General features: G+C 60.4%; 1 protein-coding gene across 4 annotated transcripts in view; it reads left to right on the forward strand.

The window, feature by feature from the left end:
* VAV2 (vav guanine nucleotide exchange factor 2) overlaps positions 1-16,247 on the forward strand; it is a 179,879-nt gene extending 163,632 nt beyond the window's left edge. For 2 of the 4 annotated variants that reach the window (XM_068980463.1, XM_068980454.1), the window contains 10 exons: positions 591-612; positions 1,523-1,650; positions 2,814-2,888; positions 4,129-4,181; positions 5,444-5,560; positions 8,019-8,106; positions 9,301-9,424; positions 10,252-10,338; positions 11,286-11,440; positions 14,031-16,247. In XM_068980463.1, coding sequence (XP_068836564.1) covers positions 591-612; positions 1,523-1,650; positions 2,814-2,888; positions 4,129-4,181; positions 5,444-5,560; positions 8,019-8,106; positions 9,301-9,424; positions 10,252-10,338; positions 11,286-11,440; positions 14,031-14,078 — 897 coding nt within the window. In that variant the 3' untranslated portion in view covers positions 14,079-16,247. Of the gene's footprint in view, positions 1-590; positions 613-1,522; positions 1,651-2,813; positions 2,889-4,128; positions 4,182-5,443; positions 5,561-8,018; positions 8,107-9,300; positions 9,425-10,251; positions 10,339-11,282; positions 11,441-14,030 lie in introns of all 4 variants that reach the window. The other 2 variants (XM_068980471.1, XM_068980480.1) reach the window with 2 other exon arrangements.
* Positions 16,248-16,674: the final 427 nt, after the last annotated feature.

Below are 16,674 nucleotides of genomic sequence, written 5' to 3' on the forward strand. Positions count from 1 at the left end.
TGGCCCCCAGGCGCGGCCTCCTGGCCGACAGCTTGTCCCCCAGCCCAGCTGCTGCCTGCCCGTGTCCTGCTGGTGGCTGTGGGTGCTCAGCCCCGCGGCAGGCATCCACCCACCTCCCTCCCGTCCCGATTTGATGTAGCGCCCTGTCTTGAACTAATCAGAGATGAAGTCGCTGAGTTCACTTACGGGCCGTGGACGTCACGTCTTTCCCCAGCCGTGCGGTCCAGCACTTAATAGGCTCTTACATGGGGTGCAGAGATGGGCCCCACATTTATTGTGTGCAGCAGGACCTGTCCCAGACAGAGAAGACAAGCCCCAGGCTCCGAGCAGGGATGGCCCGGGCGGGGTGGTCAGGGCAGGCTTCCTGGAGGAGGTGGGAGTTAGTGGTCAGGGATGGGAGGGGGAAGAGGACAGATGTCCCGGGGCTGCGGAGGGGCGCCGAGGTGGAAGGTGGAGGTCCCACAGGGGAGCTGTCACAAGTCCCTGCGGGTGTCCAGGACCTTGGCCGCTCTCGTTGGGTGTAGGGGGTGGGGGGGGTGTCTCGCTTGGGCAGCCTTCCGTCCTCACTGTTGTCTGTCTTGCCCTCACAGGAAGCCTCTGGAGCGGGGCCAGGTGAGTCTGGAACTTGGGCCTTCTCTGCTGTCGTCCTTGTCGGCGGTCACCCTGGGAGCCTGGGCCTGGCCACGGCGGCTCCCAGCTTTGCCCCAAGTTCTCAGCTCCGGGCCCCCAGGGTCTGTGCGTCCTCTAGCCCTGTCTCCCTCCTGCCTCCATGGCCAGCTCCCCTGGGAGCCGTCTTAGTTTCTGTCACAGCGCCAGGGTGGGGACAGGGCCCAGCCTTCCCAGGGTCCTTTTAGCCTAGGAGAGACTCTGAGCTGCGGCCTGGAGACCCCGAGCGGAGCAGATACCTGTGCTCCCAGTTTCTCCCATCCCCCGTGTCCCGATTGCCCTGAACTGGACAAAAGGAGAACTGAAAGCATCAGGAGCGACGCAGCCCGAGCTGCAGGCAAAGTCCAAGCCAGTCATGAGAAGCCACGCTCCCGCCTCCGGGGCACCAGAGTCAGAACCAGACCTGGCAGACGCGGCCCATGCAAGGCTGGGCCGGTCAGAGCAGGGCTCGGGAGACCCACAAGCTCTCGGGGGCGCAGCCGGGCCCCCGTGTCAGCCCGGAGCAGCCGGGTGGCTCGGTAGGCCGCTGACCCCGCCCCCTTCTCTAACGGGAGGAATGTGCAGTCTCCCGCCATCGATCCCAAGGTGTCTGCAGGAAGATACATAAAGTGCTCTTTATAAACAGGTTACTGTTACGGAAATGACACCCTGAGTCTGTCCATCACATAAATAGTTTATTGATTCTTACGATATTTAACGAAGAGACATGTTAGTCTTAGGGGAAGATTTCAAGGAGGGACGCTACAGGGCCTCGTCCACTTCCAAGAGCCCCAAGAGGTCCGAGAAAGCCGAGGAGGCCAAGGGCACCTTGGGACGAAGTCACCAAGCCAGGCCTCTCTGGCCCTGTCCTCCGCAGGTCCCAAGATGGTGGCCGTGCAGAATTACCTTGGCAACCCTGCTCCCCCCGGGAAGCCGGTGCTGACCTTCCAGACGGGCGATGTGATCGAGCTGCTGAGAGGCGACCCCGAGTCTCAGTGGTGGGAGGTGGGTCCTGGGAGGATCTCGCCCCCATCTGCCCCCTCTTCACTCCCCAGGGCAGAAGTGGAGAGTGCTGCATTTCCAGGCAGGGGTGGGTTTGCGGTGCTAGACCATCAGAGAGAAGATGGCTGTTCGCAGGGCCTGGGTGCCAGGGTGTCTGCTTTGACATGGCAGGGGGAGCAGCGTCCCCTCGCCAGAGAGACCGTCGCCCGAGCCCTCTCCCCGCGGCCTCCTGCCTGGGCTGTGTCCTGTACACCTCTCCCACCCTGCTTCCCAGCCCGCCCCAGTCCAGGCCAGCACCACGTGCCCAGCGCTGGGGGGACAGCATGTCCGAGGCCCTGCACAGCCGTCCCCCAGGAGACACAGGTCCCCGTGATGGCCTGTGGTTCCGGGCCGAGAACCCTGCTGTTCCGGTTTGGGGGCCTGAGAAGGGGGGTGGGGTGGCCAGGGCTGCTCCTCTCCTGAGCCCCGCCCCCGGGGGTCCACATGGCGCCTCAGGAACCCGGGGCACTCACCCAGCCCGGGGACCACGGTGACCTGCTCAGAACTGACGCCAGCGCACGTGTCCGTCAGCGCCGAGTCCCGTCACTGGCAGCCTCGTCGCTGCGCGCGGTCCCCTCACTGAGTCCTTGCTCACGGCTCACTGCGCTAGGCCGCGCCTCACGTAACCGCAGATCGCGGGCTGAGTCGGTGGCTGCGGCCCGGTCTCCCCCACGCTGACCCAGTCACCCACTGCCCCTCCTTTCCCCGTGAGGTCTGAGTGGTCCTGCAGAGACTCTTGGCTGATGGGAAGGTGGGGATTGCTGGGGGGACCTTGGGAGGGAACGGGGAGAGTGAGCCCCCGACCCCAGGTCCATGTTCCCCTGACAGCTCGGGAAGGGCCGGTGTGGATAAGAGGAGATGGCTTCCAGGAGACGGGCTCTGGTCTCAGTGCCAAGCGAGCTTTATCCCTCCTCTGGGACCTCAGTGTCCTTGTCTGGGATGCGGGTTGCTCCCCTTTCACCTTTCTGCCCAGAATGGCTCTGAGTTCAGCTGGGGTGACAACAGAGAGGTGATGCTGTAACAGGCTTCTCAGGGACTCCCCTCGTCCTCCTTGGGATAACCCCCTGCCTCCCCCCAAAACTAGCCAGGCCAGGCCCCGCACACCCTGACCCTCTGTCCACTCCCAGGGTCGGCTGGTGCAGACCAGGAAGTCAGGCTACTTCCCCAGCTCGTCTGTGAAGCCCTGTCCTGTGGATGGAAGGGTGAGTACTTTTCACGGAAGCTTCTGGATTGTGGGGCCAGGGTGCCATGGGTGCCGAGAACATCCTTCTCACTCAGACACCCTGGGCTTGTTCAGGCCATCGTGAGCTGGCCTCAGAGGTGGGATAGGGGTGCCCTCCTGGGGGAAGACATGGCTGGCTTTAAAAACACTGAAATGGGCATCTCTGTAGCAGGCGTCACGGGCCAGAGACCAGCTGCCTGTCTTCAGCTTTTCGGGCCTTCGTAGGTCTTCTCCCTCAAACATAAAGCTGCAGAGCTGGGGACTGTGTTATTTAGAAAAGAGGCGATGTGGCATTTCTTTCATCTGAGTGCTGTGGAGCAGATCCTGCTGTGTTTCAAAAGGCATCTCACTGTCAGCCTTGAATGAACGGCGCCACCCCCATGCCCCTGGGAAAAGAGCTAAAACTGGTAGAATGAACCTTCTCTCAAAGCGGCAGGAGGCAGGTGCAAGACTCCTGGGACCCTGGTCCACCCATGGGGCCCTGCCTGGCCTCTGGCCCCACTGCCTAGCCTGCTGCTTCAGCTCAGGCCATTGCCCCGGTCAAGGAGAAAGCATTTTTGGACATGCCTTGCTGACAGGGCAAGGGGCCAGAGAGCAGAGGAAGAAGATGTCGCCGGCTCACTGAGCGGCCTGTGTGTGTTGCGGGAGGCACTTCCTGGCCCTGGGCCTCAGTTTCCCCACCTGCATGGTGACTGGGGTGGGGTGGGGACAGGTAGTCTGGCGTTTTTACCCATCCTGTGGTCCGGTGAGGGCGCCCAGGGGAGGGCTCTGGCCAGCAAGGGCACAGCATGGGGTCTGCCGAGTGGCCCGGGTCACCTGCAGGTGCAGCCCCCCGCCTGCAGACACTGCTGCCAGCCCGTGCCCGCCCTCAGGGCTGCGGCTGTCTGCACCAGGGAGCGGGAGGGTAGGGGGTGCTCCTGTCCGCCGCGGAGAAGCCCCAGCAGCCTCTGGGTTGCTCTCCTCCTGCTGACAGTGCGCCGGTCATTGAGCACTGCACGTTCATTCATTCAGTCAATCATTCATTCAGTCAAGCCCACTGAGCACCCGCCTAGAGACGGTGCGTCCCGGCACCTCCCAGGCCAGGGGCTCTGGGTGAGAGTCCACAGACGTGCTGGGAGCCAGGGCTGGGCCCCCCAGCTCGCCAATGATAGGAAACTGCTGGTCCCCACGCTGTGGACAGTCCCCGGGAAGACACTGACCCCAGCGTTCTCTCCTGCCAGCCACCCATCAGCCGGCCACTGTCCCGGGAGATGGACTACACGGCGTACCCCTGGTGAGTGGGTCAGCGGGGCCCCTTCGTGCTGGGGGCGTGGGGTCCCTGGCTGCCCCCCGTGTCTCCAGGGTGGCTGAGTCCAGTTGCACACGGCGCCTTCTCCCCTTCTCAGCTGTGAGTCGCTGGGAAACAGGGAAAATATTCTCTACCCCAGGTAGCTGTTTCCCTGTCAACAAACAGATCATCAGGTTAGAACATTTAGGAGAATGAAATCTTTTTTAAACGAGATCTTACGTGAGTGTAAAATATAGAAAAGGAGGTGGGAAAGAGTCGCGCAGTCGTGTCCGACTCTTAGTGACCTCAGGAACTGTGGCCCACCAGGGTCCTCTGTCCATGGACTCTCCAGGCAAGAAGACTGGAGTGGGTTGCCATTTCCCTCTCCAGGGGATCTTCCTGACCCAGGGATCAAACCCAGGTCTCCTGCATTGCAGGCAGATTCTTCGCCACCTGAGGCATATGTTTAAGGCAAAAGCTATAACTGTATGTGCTCATACAGTGCTTGATGAGAGAGGTGGGGCTGTTTGATGAACAAAATGTGAGCGTGGATGTGGGAGACGCGAGTCTCAAACGCAGGCCGACCTGGGGTCCAGCGTTTATCACTCCGCCTGCTGGCTCACCGGTTGCCTGGGACCGGGGCTCAGCTGCCACACCCGTGTCTCTGAGGCCCCAGGGCCTGTTCCCTCTAGGTCACTGTTCATTTGGATATGGAGGGTGGAGGACTTGGCTTTGATTTTTCACTTGACGCACAAGAACTTCACTTTTCTAATGGATCCATTTACAGAAGTCCCAACTCAGCCATACAGGGAGGTGCGAATGGGGTCAGGCTTAAGAAAGCCTGGAGAAGAGACGGGCTGGGGGTGGGCTTCATTTTCATAGAGATAGAGAGAAAAGCTTCCAGACACAAAGGGTTAGGACACAAAACAAGACCCTACGTGAGCAGTTTGTGTTTTTTCCTTCTTCCTAAACAGTAAGAATTTGGAAAGGATATTTTGATCTAACGCCTTTTCCCTGAATGCCTCCTGCAGATCCTGGGTTCTGGAGGGTGAGACCCAGGTAGACTGGCTGGGTCTGGGTCCTTATCTCGACCCTGCGCGCGGGCCCGCAGATGCCCCGCCTCTGTGGCCTCTGGGCCCCGCCCACCCCTCGCCCCGCCTCTCAGGGGCGTGGCCTCGCTTCCCAGTAGGCTCTTAAGCAGGTTAGAGCCCCGCTGGTTGTCCTTCAGGCCGTGTGAACACGCGGCTCCGTCTCCTCCTCTGCTCCAGGTTTGCCGGAAATATGGAGAGGCCGCAGACCGACAACCTGCTCAAATCCCACCCCAGCGGGACCTACCTAATCAGGGAGCGGCCGGCGGAGGCCGAGCGCTTTGCCATAAGTATCAAGTACGTGGAAGCTGGGGGTCAGGGAGACCTCTGCCCCGGTGCCGTTCTGCATCAGGGCGTCCACATCCCTTCCAGATCCTGGGCTTGCTGGGTGTGGCCTTGGGACGTGCCGCCGACACTGGGCACTTTAGGCATGGAAGGCTTCAGCCCAAGGCCTTGGCGCTGGGCTCCTCCTGCCCCGAAGCTGCCCCCTCCTGGGTCTTCTGTCTCCTCCTCAAAGGATGGGATCTGACTGGTGGCTGGTCGCCCCTGGCACAGGACACACCCTGGACCCGCGTCTCGGGCCAGTGAATAGAGGGCTCCGGTTTGCTGTGCCCCCAGCGGGGTCAGGAGCCCTGAGCAGGGTGGTCTGTGTTCAGGGAAGCCCTCCTCGGGTCTGCTGGGTGGGTGCTGGGGCTGGGGGGAGGTCCATGGCAGGGCCGCTGGGTGCTTCGAGTGAGTAACAGAAGTCTGGTATCAAGTGAGTAACAGACGTCGACATGAGGGAGCAGGGAGACCCTTTCTGTAGGAGGCAGGAGTGCCTCTGGCTGTTAGGGGCAGACGAGAACCGAGCTCAGCGGGGCCACACCCAGGTCCTGAACACCCAGCCCGTTCTTCCGTTTCAGCTTTTTGTCTCCCCTCTCCCTACACCAGCCTCCTCTACATCTGGGCCCAGTGGGGGCTGAGGGCATGGGTGCCCCAGCAGTGGGGGCCAGTGCTGACCTGAGCACTTGCCACTGGCCAGCATGCATGTGCACATGTGTGTGCACACGTGTGAATGTATGTGCACGTGTCATGTGAGACTGTGTGTGCACACGTGTGTACATGTGTGAATGTGTGTGAATGTGTGTGCACGTGTGTGGACCTCCCCCTTCCCCACCCCGCGTTACTGAGGGGTCTGCACATGGTCGCTCCCTGGTCGTCCAGGGCAGGGTCCCGCTGTACAGAATGGCTGCCGGAGGGCCTAGGTGGGAGTGCCGCAGGGGAGGACCTGGGGAACCAGGAGGAGCTGAGACTGAAGATGAGACCCTTCACCCAAGTGGACAGCCTGCCTCCGTCCCCACGGCCTTTCTAAGAGGCCCCACAAATGTTTGGGCCTGAAAACAACGCACTGGTTTTCCTAAAATGCAAAAACCAGAGGACGCCTGAAAGTGTTCACTGGAAGCAACAGCTGTCCAGTGACGGCCAGCTGGACATGGCCTGGGCCACCTGGCACACAGCACTGCTCTCAAGCAGAGGTCAGCTGTACCTGCTGTGGGTGATGGGGCTTCGTGAGGTGTGTGGCCCAGTGTGGGTGGGGCCTCCCACAGCAGCAGTCTTGGCAGGGCCCCAGGGAGCAGAGGAGAGTGAGGCGTGGTGGCAGGTCCGCGGCCGAGGCGCCCCTCACCTGGTGGGGATTCACGGAGCACCTTCTGGGTGCCGGGCCCGCAGTGCCCTGGAGTGGGGCTCAGAGGGCCTTGTCCAGGGAGCTTGGTAGGGGAGAGGCGAGCACGCTCACTCACTCTGAATCCAGGAGAAGCAGGGTGGTGGCTGTACCACAAGGCCCCACTGGAGAGGAGGCTGGCCAGCTGGGTGTATGCGTGCTTAACAGCTCTTTATTCCGTTCACTGGTTTCCAGAAGGTAAACCGACCTTGCCTTCCTGGAATGTTCCATTTAACCGTGGTGTAAAGTCCCTCTTACATGCCGGTGTGTACAGGTGTGCTTGTGGAGAGAGAGTCACTGTAATGATGGTCTGTTGAGGAGTTGTGCCTCTGCCATCCTAGGGGATGTGGTGTGTGGTTTTCTGTACTCGTGATGTCTTTGGCTTTGGAGTCAGCTGGCAAGGGGCGGGGTGGTGTTTGGAAGGGAAGGGGTATGAGCTTTCCTTTGAGGCCACATTTGAGTTGAGATCTGGGACACAGGCAGAGTCCTGAGGGTGGCAGGAGGCTGAGCATTCCGGGCTGAGGGCACAGCCGGAGCTGGGGCCTGGAGGGCCTGTGCTCGGCATGGCTGAGGAAGAGCCCCTCCTGGCGCGAGGGTGTGGAGGAGGAGAGTCTTAGGAGGCAGTTGCATAGCTGGGGTGAGGCTGAGCCCCTCGGGCCTCTGACTTGCAAACGGTGCTGCTGAAGCCTCAGGGTGGGGGCCGGGGGGAGGCCGGGAGGGGGACGTCCCCAGTGCAGACAGCAAGCAGCATCCTGGATGGACATCTCCATGGGGCTGTGGGGAGCCCGGGTGTGGGGCTCTGGGGCCCAAGGCCTTGGCTGACCCAGGAGTTTGGGCTTCAGACAGACCAGGTGGCCTGGTGGATGGATGGACAGACAGTTGGAGGCAGGCCCAGGCTGGGGCGGGGGGAGAGGGCCGAGAGGGAGCAGTGAAGAGCAGGAGTGTGGACCGAGGGCCCGGGTCTTTGCTCCAGCACACATGCAGTAAGCCCGGAGCCCTGCGGGGCGGGGCCGCACAGCCTGCACAGTGACCGCTGCGCCCGTGTGCTTGGCCTAGGTTCAACGACGAGGTGAAGCACATTAAGGTGGTGGAGAAAGACAGCTGGGTCCACATCACAGAAGCCAAGAAATTTGAGAGCCTCTTGGTACGTGGTCCTGGGGGGCTCCCACTGGCCCAGCCCCGAAGGCTGGGGGAGGGCCCAGGTCTCCCACTGAGGCCACTCTGGGGAGGAGCGGCCCCCTGCAGTCCCTCCTGCAGGCCAGGCTCCCGGTGGAGAGGGCCCAGCAAGCGTACCCCACTGCTGGGCCAGGGGCCGCTCTTCTGCGATGGGGTGGGGGGTGCTCCCACTGAGAGAAAGATCCAGGAAAGCTGATCTGTAAGGCACCTTGGGACAGGTAAGGCAGCTCCCAGGTTAGGACCTCTGTCCCCCAAACCCTGAGGTGGACAGCAGGGTCACCGGCCTGCCACAGCCCATTCAGGCCGAGCCTCTGCGGGAGCCAGAGACCGAGGCCCAGGGAGGCTGCATCCAGGTCTGGCTGCCGGCTGGACTCACGCACATGGGGCTTCCGGTGCCTGCTCCTGCCTTGCTCAGAACTTGTCCCGGCCCAGCCAGAAAGCCATGAGTACATGAACGGTCCTCCTTAAGATGATTTAAAGTTAGACCCAGTGTTTCTTTGCTCAATCACACGTGTTGTGTGTGTGGAGACCGTCTAACCAGAGCTCGTGGGCTCTCAGACGTCCCACTGTGGCCGCAGAAAAGCCCACGGTAAAAGGCAAAGTGCCCGCAACGTGCCCCCAACCCTGACGTTCTTGTTTCAGGGTGAGTCCCCCCTGAAGCCCAGGCGTGCTTTATGGGTTCCTCTTTCAGACGATGCCACTGTTCACATGGGACCCATCCTTAGTTCACCTCTGGGCACGGTGAACACTCACCAGGGGGACGGCCCTCTCTCTTCCAACCCCGCTGTAGCCGCGTGGCAGGCAGTCACAGGGATACGCTGTGGGTTCCAGGAGCACTTTCCTGCCGCCGGGTGGAGGTTTCCGGTCCCCTGTTGTGAGGTGTTGCAGGGCGTGTCTGTGGCCCTCAGTCCTGGCCTGCTTCCCTTGGCTCTTCCTTTAGAAACGTTTGGGAGAGAAATTGCAGGATCAAAAGCTTTTGCCATACTGACTGTGCCCGCCCCCTGTCTGGGAGCTGGGGTGGGGGGCAGCTAGGAGGAGGGGCAGTTCCCGAGTCGAGGAGACGAGTCCTCTGTGAGAACCTGAGGCCGGGGCGGAGGCGGGGCAGGGTGCCCGGGAGGACTTCCTGGAGGCAGAGGCAGCAGTGCCCGTGTACATCCCGCAGGAGCTGGTGGAGTACTACCAGTGCCACTCGCTCAAGGAGAGCTTCAAGCAGCTGGACACCACACTCAAGTACCCGTACAAGGCCCGGGAACGCACAGCCTCCAGGGCCTCCAGCCGCTCCCCAGGTAACGCCCCTTCCAGGAAGGCTTCCAGCGGACCTCACCTAGGCCTGAGCCCCTTCCCGATTCCCGCCCCTAGGAGTGGTGGCTCAGGTCCCCCAGCTCTTTGCCAGTACCGTGCCTAGCCAGGGTGCCCGGGCAGCCCCATGTGACCAGTCGGGGGTGCCAGCTCTGAATTGGAGGCCAGCGTGGGGAGGGAGCCGGGCAGGTCCCTTCTGTCCCCAGATCCATCCCTGTGCCCCAGCCCCCTCCCCCGCCCCATCCCAGGGACCCTGGCTGCCAGGGAGCCAGAGCTGGGACCTTGACTTGGGGACGGGGCTGCCTGGCACAGACGGGGCCCAGCTGGAGAGACGGGCAAGGTGGGGCTGGGGCCAGGTCTTGGAGCCACTCTGCTTCGTCCCACTGCAGGGGCCCGTAGAACGACAGGCCCCCGTCCCGGGCAGAGCAGGCCAGAGAGGAAGCCCGGCCTTTAGTGAGCGCCTCCTGAGCACAGGCGCGGGGCTGGGCCCTTCAGTGAGCACCTCCTGAGTGCAGGCGCGGGGCCGGGCCCTTCAGTGAGCGCCTCCTGAGTGCAGGCGTGAGGCTGGGCTCTGCACGTGTCCTTTCCTGCGTCCCTGCTCCAGCCCACCCACTGGGAGGAGCTGGTCCAGGACGCAGGTGCCGGGGGCGGGGCCGAGGGCAGCTGTGTCCATGCCCAGGTGGGCCTCAGGGCTCGGGCGCCTCCTGCCCTCCTGCCCTCCTGGCGCGCTGGGCAGCGCCCCATCCCTGCTGCCTGTGTCTGCGTGCAGATGCCCCCAGCCCCGCCTTTCACCTTCTCTCTCGCCTCTTTGCAGCTTCCTGCGCTTCCTACAACTTTTCTTTTCTCAGTCCTCAGGGCCTCGGCCTTGCTTCTCAGGGCTCCTCCACGCCCTTCTGGTCAGGTACCGCTGCTGCTCGGGGGCGTGGGGGGCCCGGGCTGCCACCAGCCAACCCACAGCCCCAGCCTGACCGTGTCCACCACCACTGCAGCGGGGGTGGGGCGGGGAAGCTGGACGCTGGCGGGGGTGGGCGGGGGCCGCTGCAGCTCCTGTGGACACCGTCGGGCTCAGCCCTGCCCTCGCCTTTGAATCGCTCACCCCCGTGACCCCTCCCCAGCTCATCAGCCATGCCCCCTACTGCTTCTTGGGGGCTTGGCCTCTGGTAGCAGCAAACGGCCCGGCGGCCACCTTGAGGGAGGTGGGCCCCGCCCAGCAACAGTAAGGAGGACTTGTGGGACTGGGTGCAGGGGGACAGTCTCAACCAGCCCTGACTGCTCGGCCAGCTGCTGCCAGAGGCAGAGCCCACCCAGCAGCTGTTTATGCAACCACCCCCCCCCACCCACCCCCCGCCATCGTGTCCCTTGCCACCGGTCCATCAGGACTCCTGGGTCCCGGGCCACGCTGGTCCAGCCCGCTTTACAGTTTGGTTTGGAACCAGGGACACGAGGGAGGTCAGACACCAGTGCCCTGGGGTCCGCTTCCAGGCCCTTGTCAGGGTGACAGCTGGGGGCTGGGCAGCAGTCACCCTGCTGTCCACTCGTGAGTTGCCCAGATGCTGGGCACGTGGGAAGGCCCTCAGGGAGCTGTGATGGCCCCCAGTGCGGGTGGTGAAGCTCTGGCTGCAGCCCGGTGGAACTCACGTGGCCCACATGCCTGCAGCCTGGGGCACCCACAGAGGATGGAGGGGCCCTGGGGTTGGAGCCTGGTCTGTCCCTCTGGAATCTTTGTGCTTGACAGCCTCCTCTGTGGGCACAAGGCCGGGCCCCGGGGGAGAGACCCAGCTCAGTCTGAGGACCCCCACCCTGGAGGCCCCGACGTCACCATGTGACGCCACCCGTCTCCCCCAGCAGTGTTTACACCCCGTGTCATCGGCACGGCCGTGGCCAGGTACAACTTCGCCGCCCGTGACCTGCGGGAGCTCTCGCTGCGGGAAGGTGACGTGGTGAAGATATACAGCCGCATCGGCGGGGACCAGGGCTGGTGGAAGGGCGAGACCAACGGCCGGGTGAGTGGGTCGGCCTGGCCCCCGGCCCCAGTCGGAGACCCCAGCTCACCCTGGGGCTTGGGGAGGTGGGGCTCCGGCCGACACCAAGCACCACCGTGCCCCAACCCTGTACTCTCTGACCTCGACCGGAAGACTTAGGGTCCACAGGCTCCGCGAGCTGGGGTCACGTTATGAGGAAGCGACTTCCTGGCTCGGATCTGGGCCCCTGGCCGGTCTGACCCTGTGTCTGTTCTCAGTCCTATTCTGGGGTCCATTGTGGCGAAGGCAGAGACAGATGTTGAGTGCGGCCTTCAAGTCACTTGCTTGTGTCCGACCCTCTTTGCAGGCAGGTTGCCTCGGGACTGAGAGCAGAGCCTGGGTGCCCTCGCGGGGGTCCTGCCATTCCTTAAGACCCCGTTTACACCTTGATATGGGAAGGGACGCATAGTATCCCCACCCAGCCTGCAACTCTAAGACCCATGGCTCCTTATCCCGGTACCATGTCTGGCCTCCCTGGCTTTGACCAGTTCCATTGGCATTCACCCAACAGGGTACCTGAGCTCTACAAACCACTGATTAGGAAATGTCCAACTTTTGGGGCGCTGCAGCTGTCCATGGACGTGGCCAGACTTGGCTCCCGTCACTCACCGTACCATTGCCAGGTGGTGGAAACTGGCCTGCCTTCACGTGGCATGTTGTCTGCCCTTGGAGATCCCTGGGTCTGACCTTGTTTCCATCTGACAGCCCTTCAGAAGTATGAGGACACTGAGTCCTAGGCAGTTGACCTAGAGGGCTGGGACCACTAGCTCGCAAAGTGTTGAGAGGCGCCTGGAGCTTCATAAGCACACACCTGGGCCTTCACTTGAGTGCTTGGTTCAGGTGATATCTGCTGAGTTTCTGCACTGTTAATGTGCTGTAAATAATTAGTAATGTGCAGCGTAATACTTTGAAATCGGAGAAATAGCTTGTCCTCGTCAAGCTTTCCCCTACTAGTTTTATCATTTGTTGATTAATTTTGCCTACTCAGTTATTTCTATCATGGTAGAAAATAGTGATTTTTCTATCTTTTCTTTTATACTTCTTGGTGGGCATTGTACTGAAAGAAAAGGCTTTCACTTGTCTACGTGGTCATTCCCGCCCCCTGCCCCACAAATCAGTCATCTGTCCACCAAGACCTGCTTCCTTTCTGTGAGCCATTGTATTGAGTTCATTTTTGCAGAGTATTTTTACTGGAACTAGAATTCTAGGCTGCAGCTCTTTTATTTACGCACTTTGAGGATGTCTTTCCATTGTCCCCAGTCTGCCATCATTTCTGTATAAAAGTCCGTCAACATTCTTATGGTGGTTCCTTTGCAAGAAACGGGGGCTCTGTGTGAAAACAAAAATCTGTTTTCCATCAGTTTTACCAGAATGTGCCTATGGACGTGTTTTTCCCCTGTATTTACTCTGTTTGAGATTTGAGGAGCTTTCTGAATGTGTGGCTTTATGGTCTTTATCTGTTTTGGAAATCTCTTCAGATGTTGGGTCTGCTCCGTCTTCTCTCTTCTCTCTCTCTGGGGCCCTGTTGTTCGGTCACTGAGCCGCCTCTGACTCTCTGCGACCCCGCGGCCTGCAGCACGCCAGCCCCCGGGGCCCGTGTGTTCCTCTCGCAGTCCCATGTGGTTTTCATCCATTTTCCCTGGTTTTCCGTGTCGTTGCTTTCTGTTGACTGATCTTCCGGCGTCTTCTGTTTTTTTCTCTTCTGCTCTTAATTTCAGTCGTTATGTTTTTCAGTTCTAGGATTTCTGTTTGATTTCTGATTTCAGTTCTCTGGGCAGATTTTCTGCTTTCCGTCAGGTTTCTGAAGCAGACGAGTGGGGGTTGCTTGCATGTCCTGGCGGATGGCCCCAGTGTCTGGATCCTCTGTAGATCTGCTTTTCCTGTCTGCGTTTTCTCGTAGTTTCTGTCACTTGGGCCTAATTAAATGCCAAGCTCGTGCATAAAACACTGCAGAGGCTCTGGATGGATGCTGTTTTTCTCTGGAGAGGGTTTAACTTTTTGTTGTTGCTGGCAGTTAGCTGGTCGGCAGGTTGTCTGGAGCTGCTCGGGGCTGGTGCAGTTCAGGGTCATCCCTACCCCTGGGCCTTGGCTCCGCTAGGTTTTTTCCTGTTCTCCAGGGCCTGTCTCGGGACAGGCCTGCCTCAGAACAACAGCCTTTTAAAGAATCCCCCAACTCCACGAGCCTCCACTCACCGTCATCCTTCACACACACTTCCCGATAGCTTCTCTGATTGCTCAGTTGATAAAGAATCCACCTGCGATTCAGGAGACCCCGGTTCAGTTCCCGGGTCAGGAAGATCCGCTGGGGAAGGGATAGGAAACCCACTTCAGTACTCTTGGGCTTCCCTTGTGGCTCAGCTGGTAAAGAATCCGCCTGCAATGCAGGAGACCTGGGTTCGATCCCTGGCTTGGGAAGATCCCCTGGAGAAGGGAATAGGCCACCCATTCCAGTATTCTGACCTGGAGAATTCCATGAACTGTATAGTCCATGGGGTCGCAAAGAGTCGGACACGACTGAGAGACTTTCACTTTTTTCACACAAACACTTACACGAGTCTGACACTGTTTTCAGGTGGGCTGGTTTCCTTCGACGTATGTAGAAGAGGAGGGCGTCCAGTGACAGCAGGATCACGGACAGGACTTGCGGATTTTCTTGGACGAGTTGCTCCAGCGATGAAGTCTGTCTCCAGCTCTGCAACTCAGAGGGGAAATGCCCGCCAGCCCTCCAGTCTTCAGCAGCCCGTGGGGGTGGGGAGGGGGTTCAGAGTCTACATGTGATCTGTGCTGCCATCAGCCTGCCCTTGGTGGCCTGTCCTGGGTACGCTGCTTGTACATAGAGGAAATCTGGGCCAGCCCTGGGTGCCAAGGAGAGGGAGTGCCCATGGGTGGCATCCTGAGCCAGGCTCTGGGTAACAGCCGAGGCCAGAGCTCACCTTGCCCCTGTCCTGTCAAGATGGCCTTCAGGAGCCTGGGTTTGGAAAGCAGGTGCCGTCCAGGGAGGGCTGGGCTCCGCGCAGGGGACCCTCCGCTGGCCCCTTCCTTTCGGCCTCAGCCCTCCTGCGTCCTGCTGCTCCCAGGGGCAGGCTTCAGGCCTTGAGAGGCAGAAGGGGCCAGAGCAGGCCACTGTGCCTGGGGACAGAAGAGGGCAGCGCCAGGGCCTGTGCAGCCGCTCGGGCTGCCCTGTCCCTCTGCTCCGGGGGCGTGCAGAGACCCCCAGGGAGGCCCCCCGTCTCAGGCGGAAGCCGTAGGAACGATGGAGCTGCCAGCCCTGCTCCCCAGTCACAGGTACTGTCTCTGCCCGGAGCCCTTGCTGTGTGTCTGTCCTGTCCTGCTGCCCGGTGGGTACATGGTTTATAAACGCTGACGAGGGCGGCAAGCAAACGGGCTTTGCCGCTCGCTCGGTCTCTGCTGCTCACACTCCTCTCCAGAAGGATGCCCCCACCCTGCCCCCACTGCTCCCGAGAGGGTGGGGGTCCGCTGCGCCTCCCACATCCTGCCAGGCGGCCACTGAGAGTCTGCCCAGCCTTTGCACAGATGTTGGTTCTAGCCCTTGGCAAGTCTTCCAAGACTCCTGCAGCCGGTGAAACGGGGCCTGTGGCCAGCCCTGAATAAGTGCTCTTGGGGGTGACTCCACCCTCTGGACTTCCCCCTCCTCACTCCTCCTGGCCCTTGACCTCTGGTTGACTTGGCCAGTCCCCATTCTCTCAACCTGGATATTGCATGAGTCCCAGCAACACTGTCTCCTCCCAGCTCTGTGCCAAAGTTGCTGCTGCAACCTGGGCTTTGTGGGTCCCCCTTTCCCAGGGCTCAGCTGCACAAGGTCGGCTGTTGCCGAGGCTGGGCCCTGCTGGGGTGGGTGCTGCTGGCCACTCTGCACCCTGGGGTTCCTCAGAGGTCAGCCTTGTAATCTCCAGGCTCGGCTAGCACAGCAGCAGCCTTCTGGCTTGGGGAGGAGGTGGGGAGGGGTCTCAGAGGGCGTGTAGCAAGCAGGAGGCAGAAGGCAGCCAGCAGAGGCTTAGGGACTGAGGGTGACAGGATTGTGTTTGGGGCAGTGGGCAAGGGAGGGGTGGGGAGGAAGAATGTTCCACGGAGAAAGCAGACCACCCTTGTCACCAGGGCGCACCCAGCAGTTTGCCTGTGGCCTCTGCTCAGCTGGCCTGGCCGCCAGCTGCGACGGGAGGGGAGGAGACCAGCTGCCCTTGTCGTGTTTACAGTTGTCAGGAAGGTTTTGGTTTTCGTTATTGTTGTTGTTGGGGTTTTGTTTTGTTTCATTTCGTTTTTTTTTTTTTTTTTTTTTGGTTTGGCTTGTTTGCTTTTAAAGAGGGCAAAAAAAAAAAGTTTGTAATTATTTCCTCCAAAGCTCCCATTATATATCTGTGAATAATAAGGAAAAGATTTTATAATAGCAGAAAATAATGTATATTTGGAGGTCATCGTGAAACAAGGCGTGGTGGTAACGAAGGACACTGAGAAAACCTGTGTGGAAGCCTGGTTCTTGTGACTGTCCTGCTTTGTTTTTGTTTGTCTGGAGACTCGTCGCAGTTAGGTTAGTTTTCACACTGCTGGCGGCAGGAAGGGAGAGGACAGGATGCAGGCTGGGATGCGGGCGGTTTCGGCACGACACGGACAGCCTCGGGGGGCTTCAGAGCTGGGGCCTGAGATTAGCTGTGGACCCTTAGGCGCTCGATGCATGCAGGTCAGGGGTCTGAGGGCCCTGCAGCTGGCGGTGACCCCAAACAGAACACAGACTGCATTTGCCAATAGGATTTTTCAGACCACGGTTTCTACTGCAAATAAACCTGAGTTCTTTTCTGCAGGAGTGGTTGGCCTTTTGTGCTGGGGAGGAGGGCGTGGCTGGATTCCTCTGTCTGTGTCCAGAAGGTTCTACCCATCTGGATACTGTCAGCCCAGGGGTGCTGGCCTGGGTCAGATGCAGGCCTTGGGGTGACGGCCTCCGGCACAGGCTGGGGGTCTGGAGGGATAATGATGCCAGGCCACCAACCAGCTGTCTCCATGCTGGCCCAGGCCACAGGTTTCCTGTGCAGCGTCCTGTGACCCCTCCAGCAGCTCTCAGAGGCGGCCGTCTCTTCCTCTGGATGGGATCCAAACCCCGGCTCTGCTACTTGGGCGTGTCCTTCACCTCCTGAGCCTGTTTCTTTATATATACATGTTGGAGATAAAAGACAGTTTCTCCGGAGAGTAACTGTGGCCTGTGA

Source organism: Capricornis sumatraensis, chromosome 1 (genome assembly GCF_032405125.1).
Source record: "Capricornis sumatraensis isolate serow.1 chromosome 1, serow.2, whole genome shotgun sequence".
In the NCBI taxonomy this organism is placed as follows: Eukaryota; Metazoa; Chordata; class Mammalia; order Artiodactyla; family Bovidae; genus Capricornis; species Capricornis sumatraensis.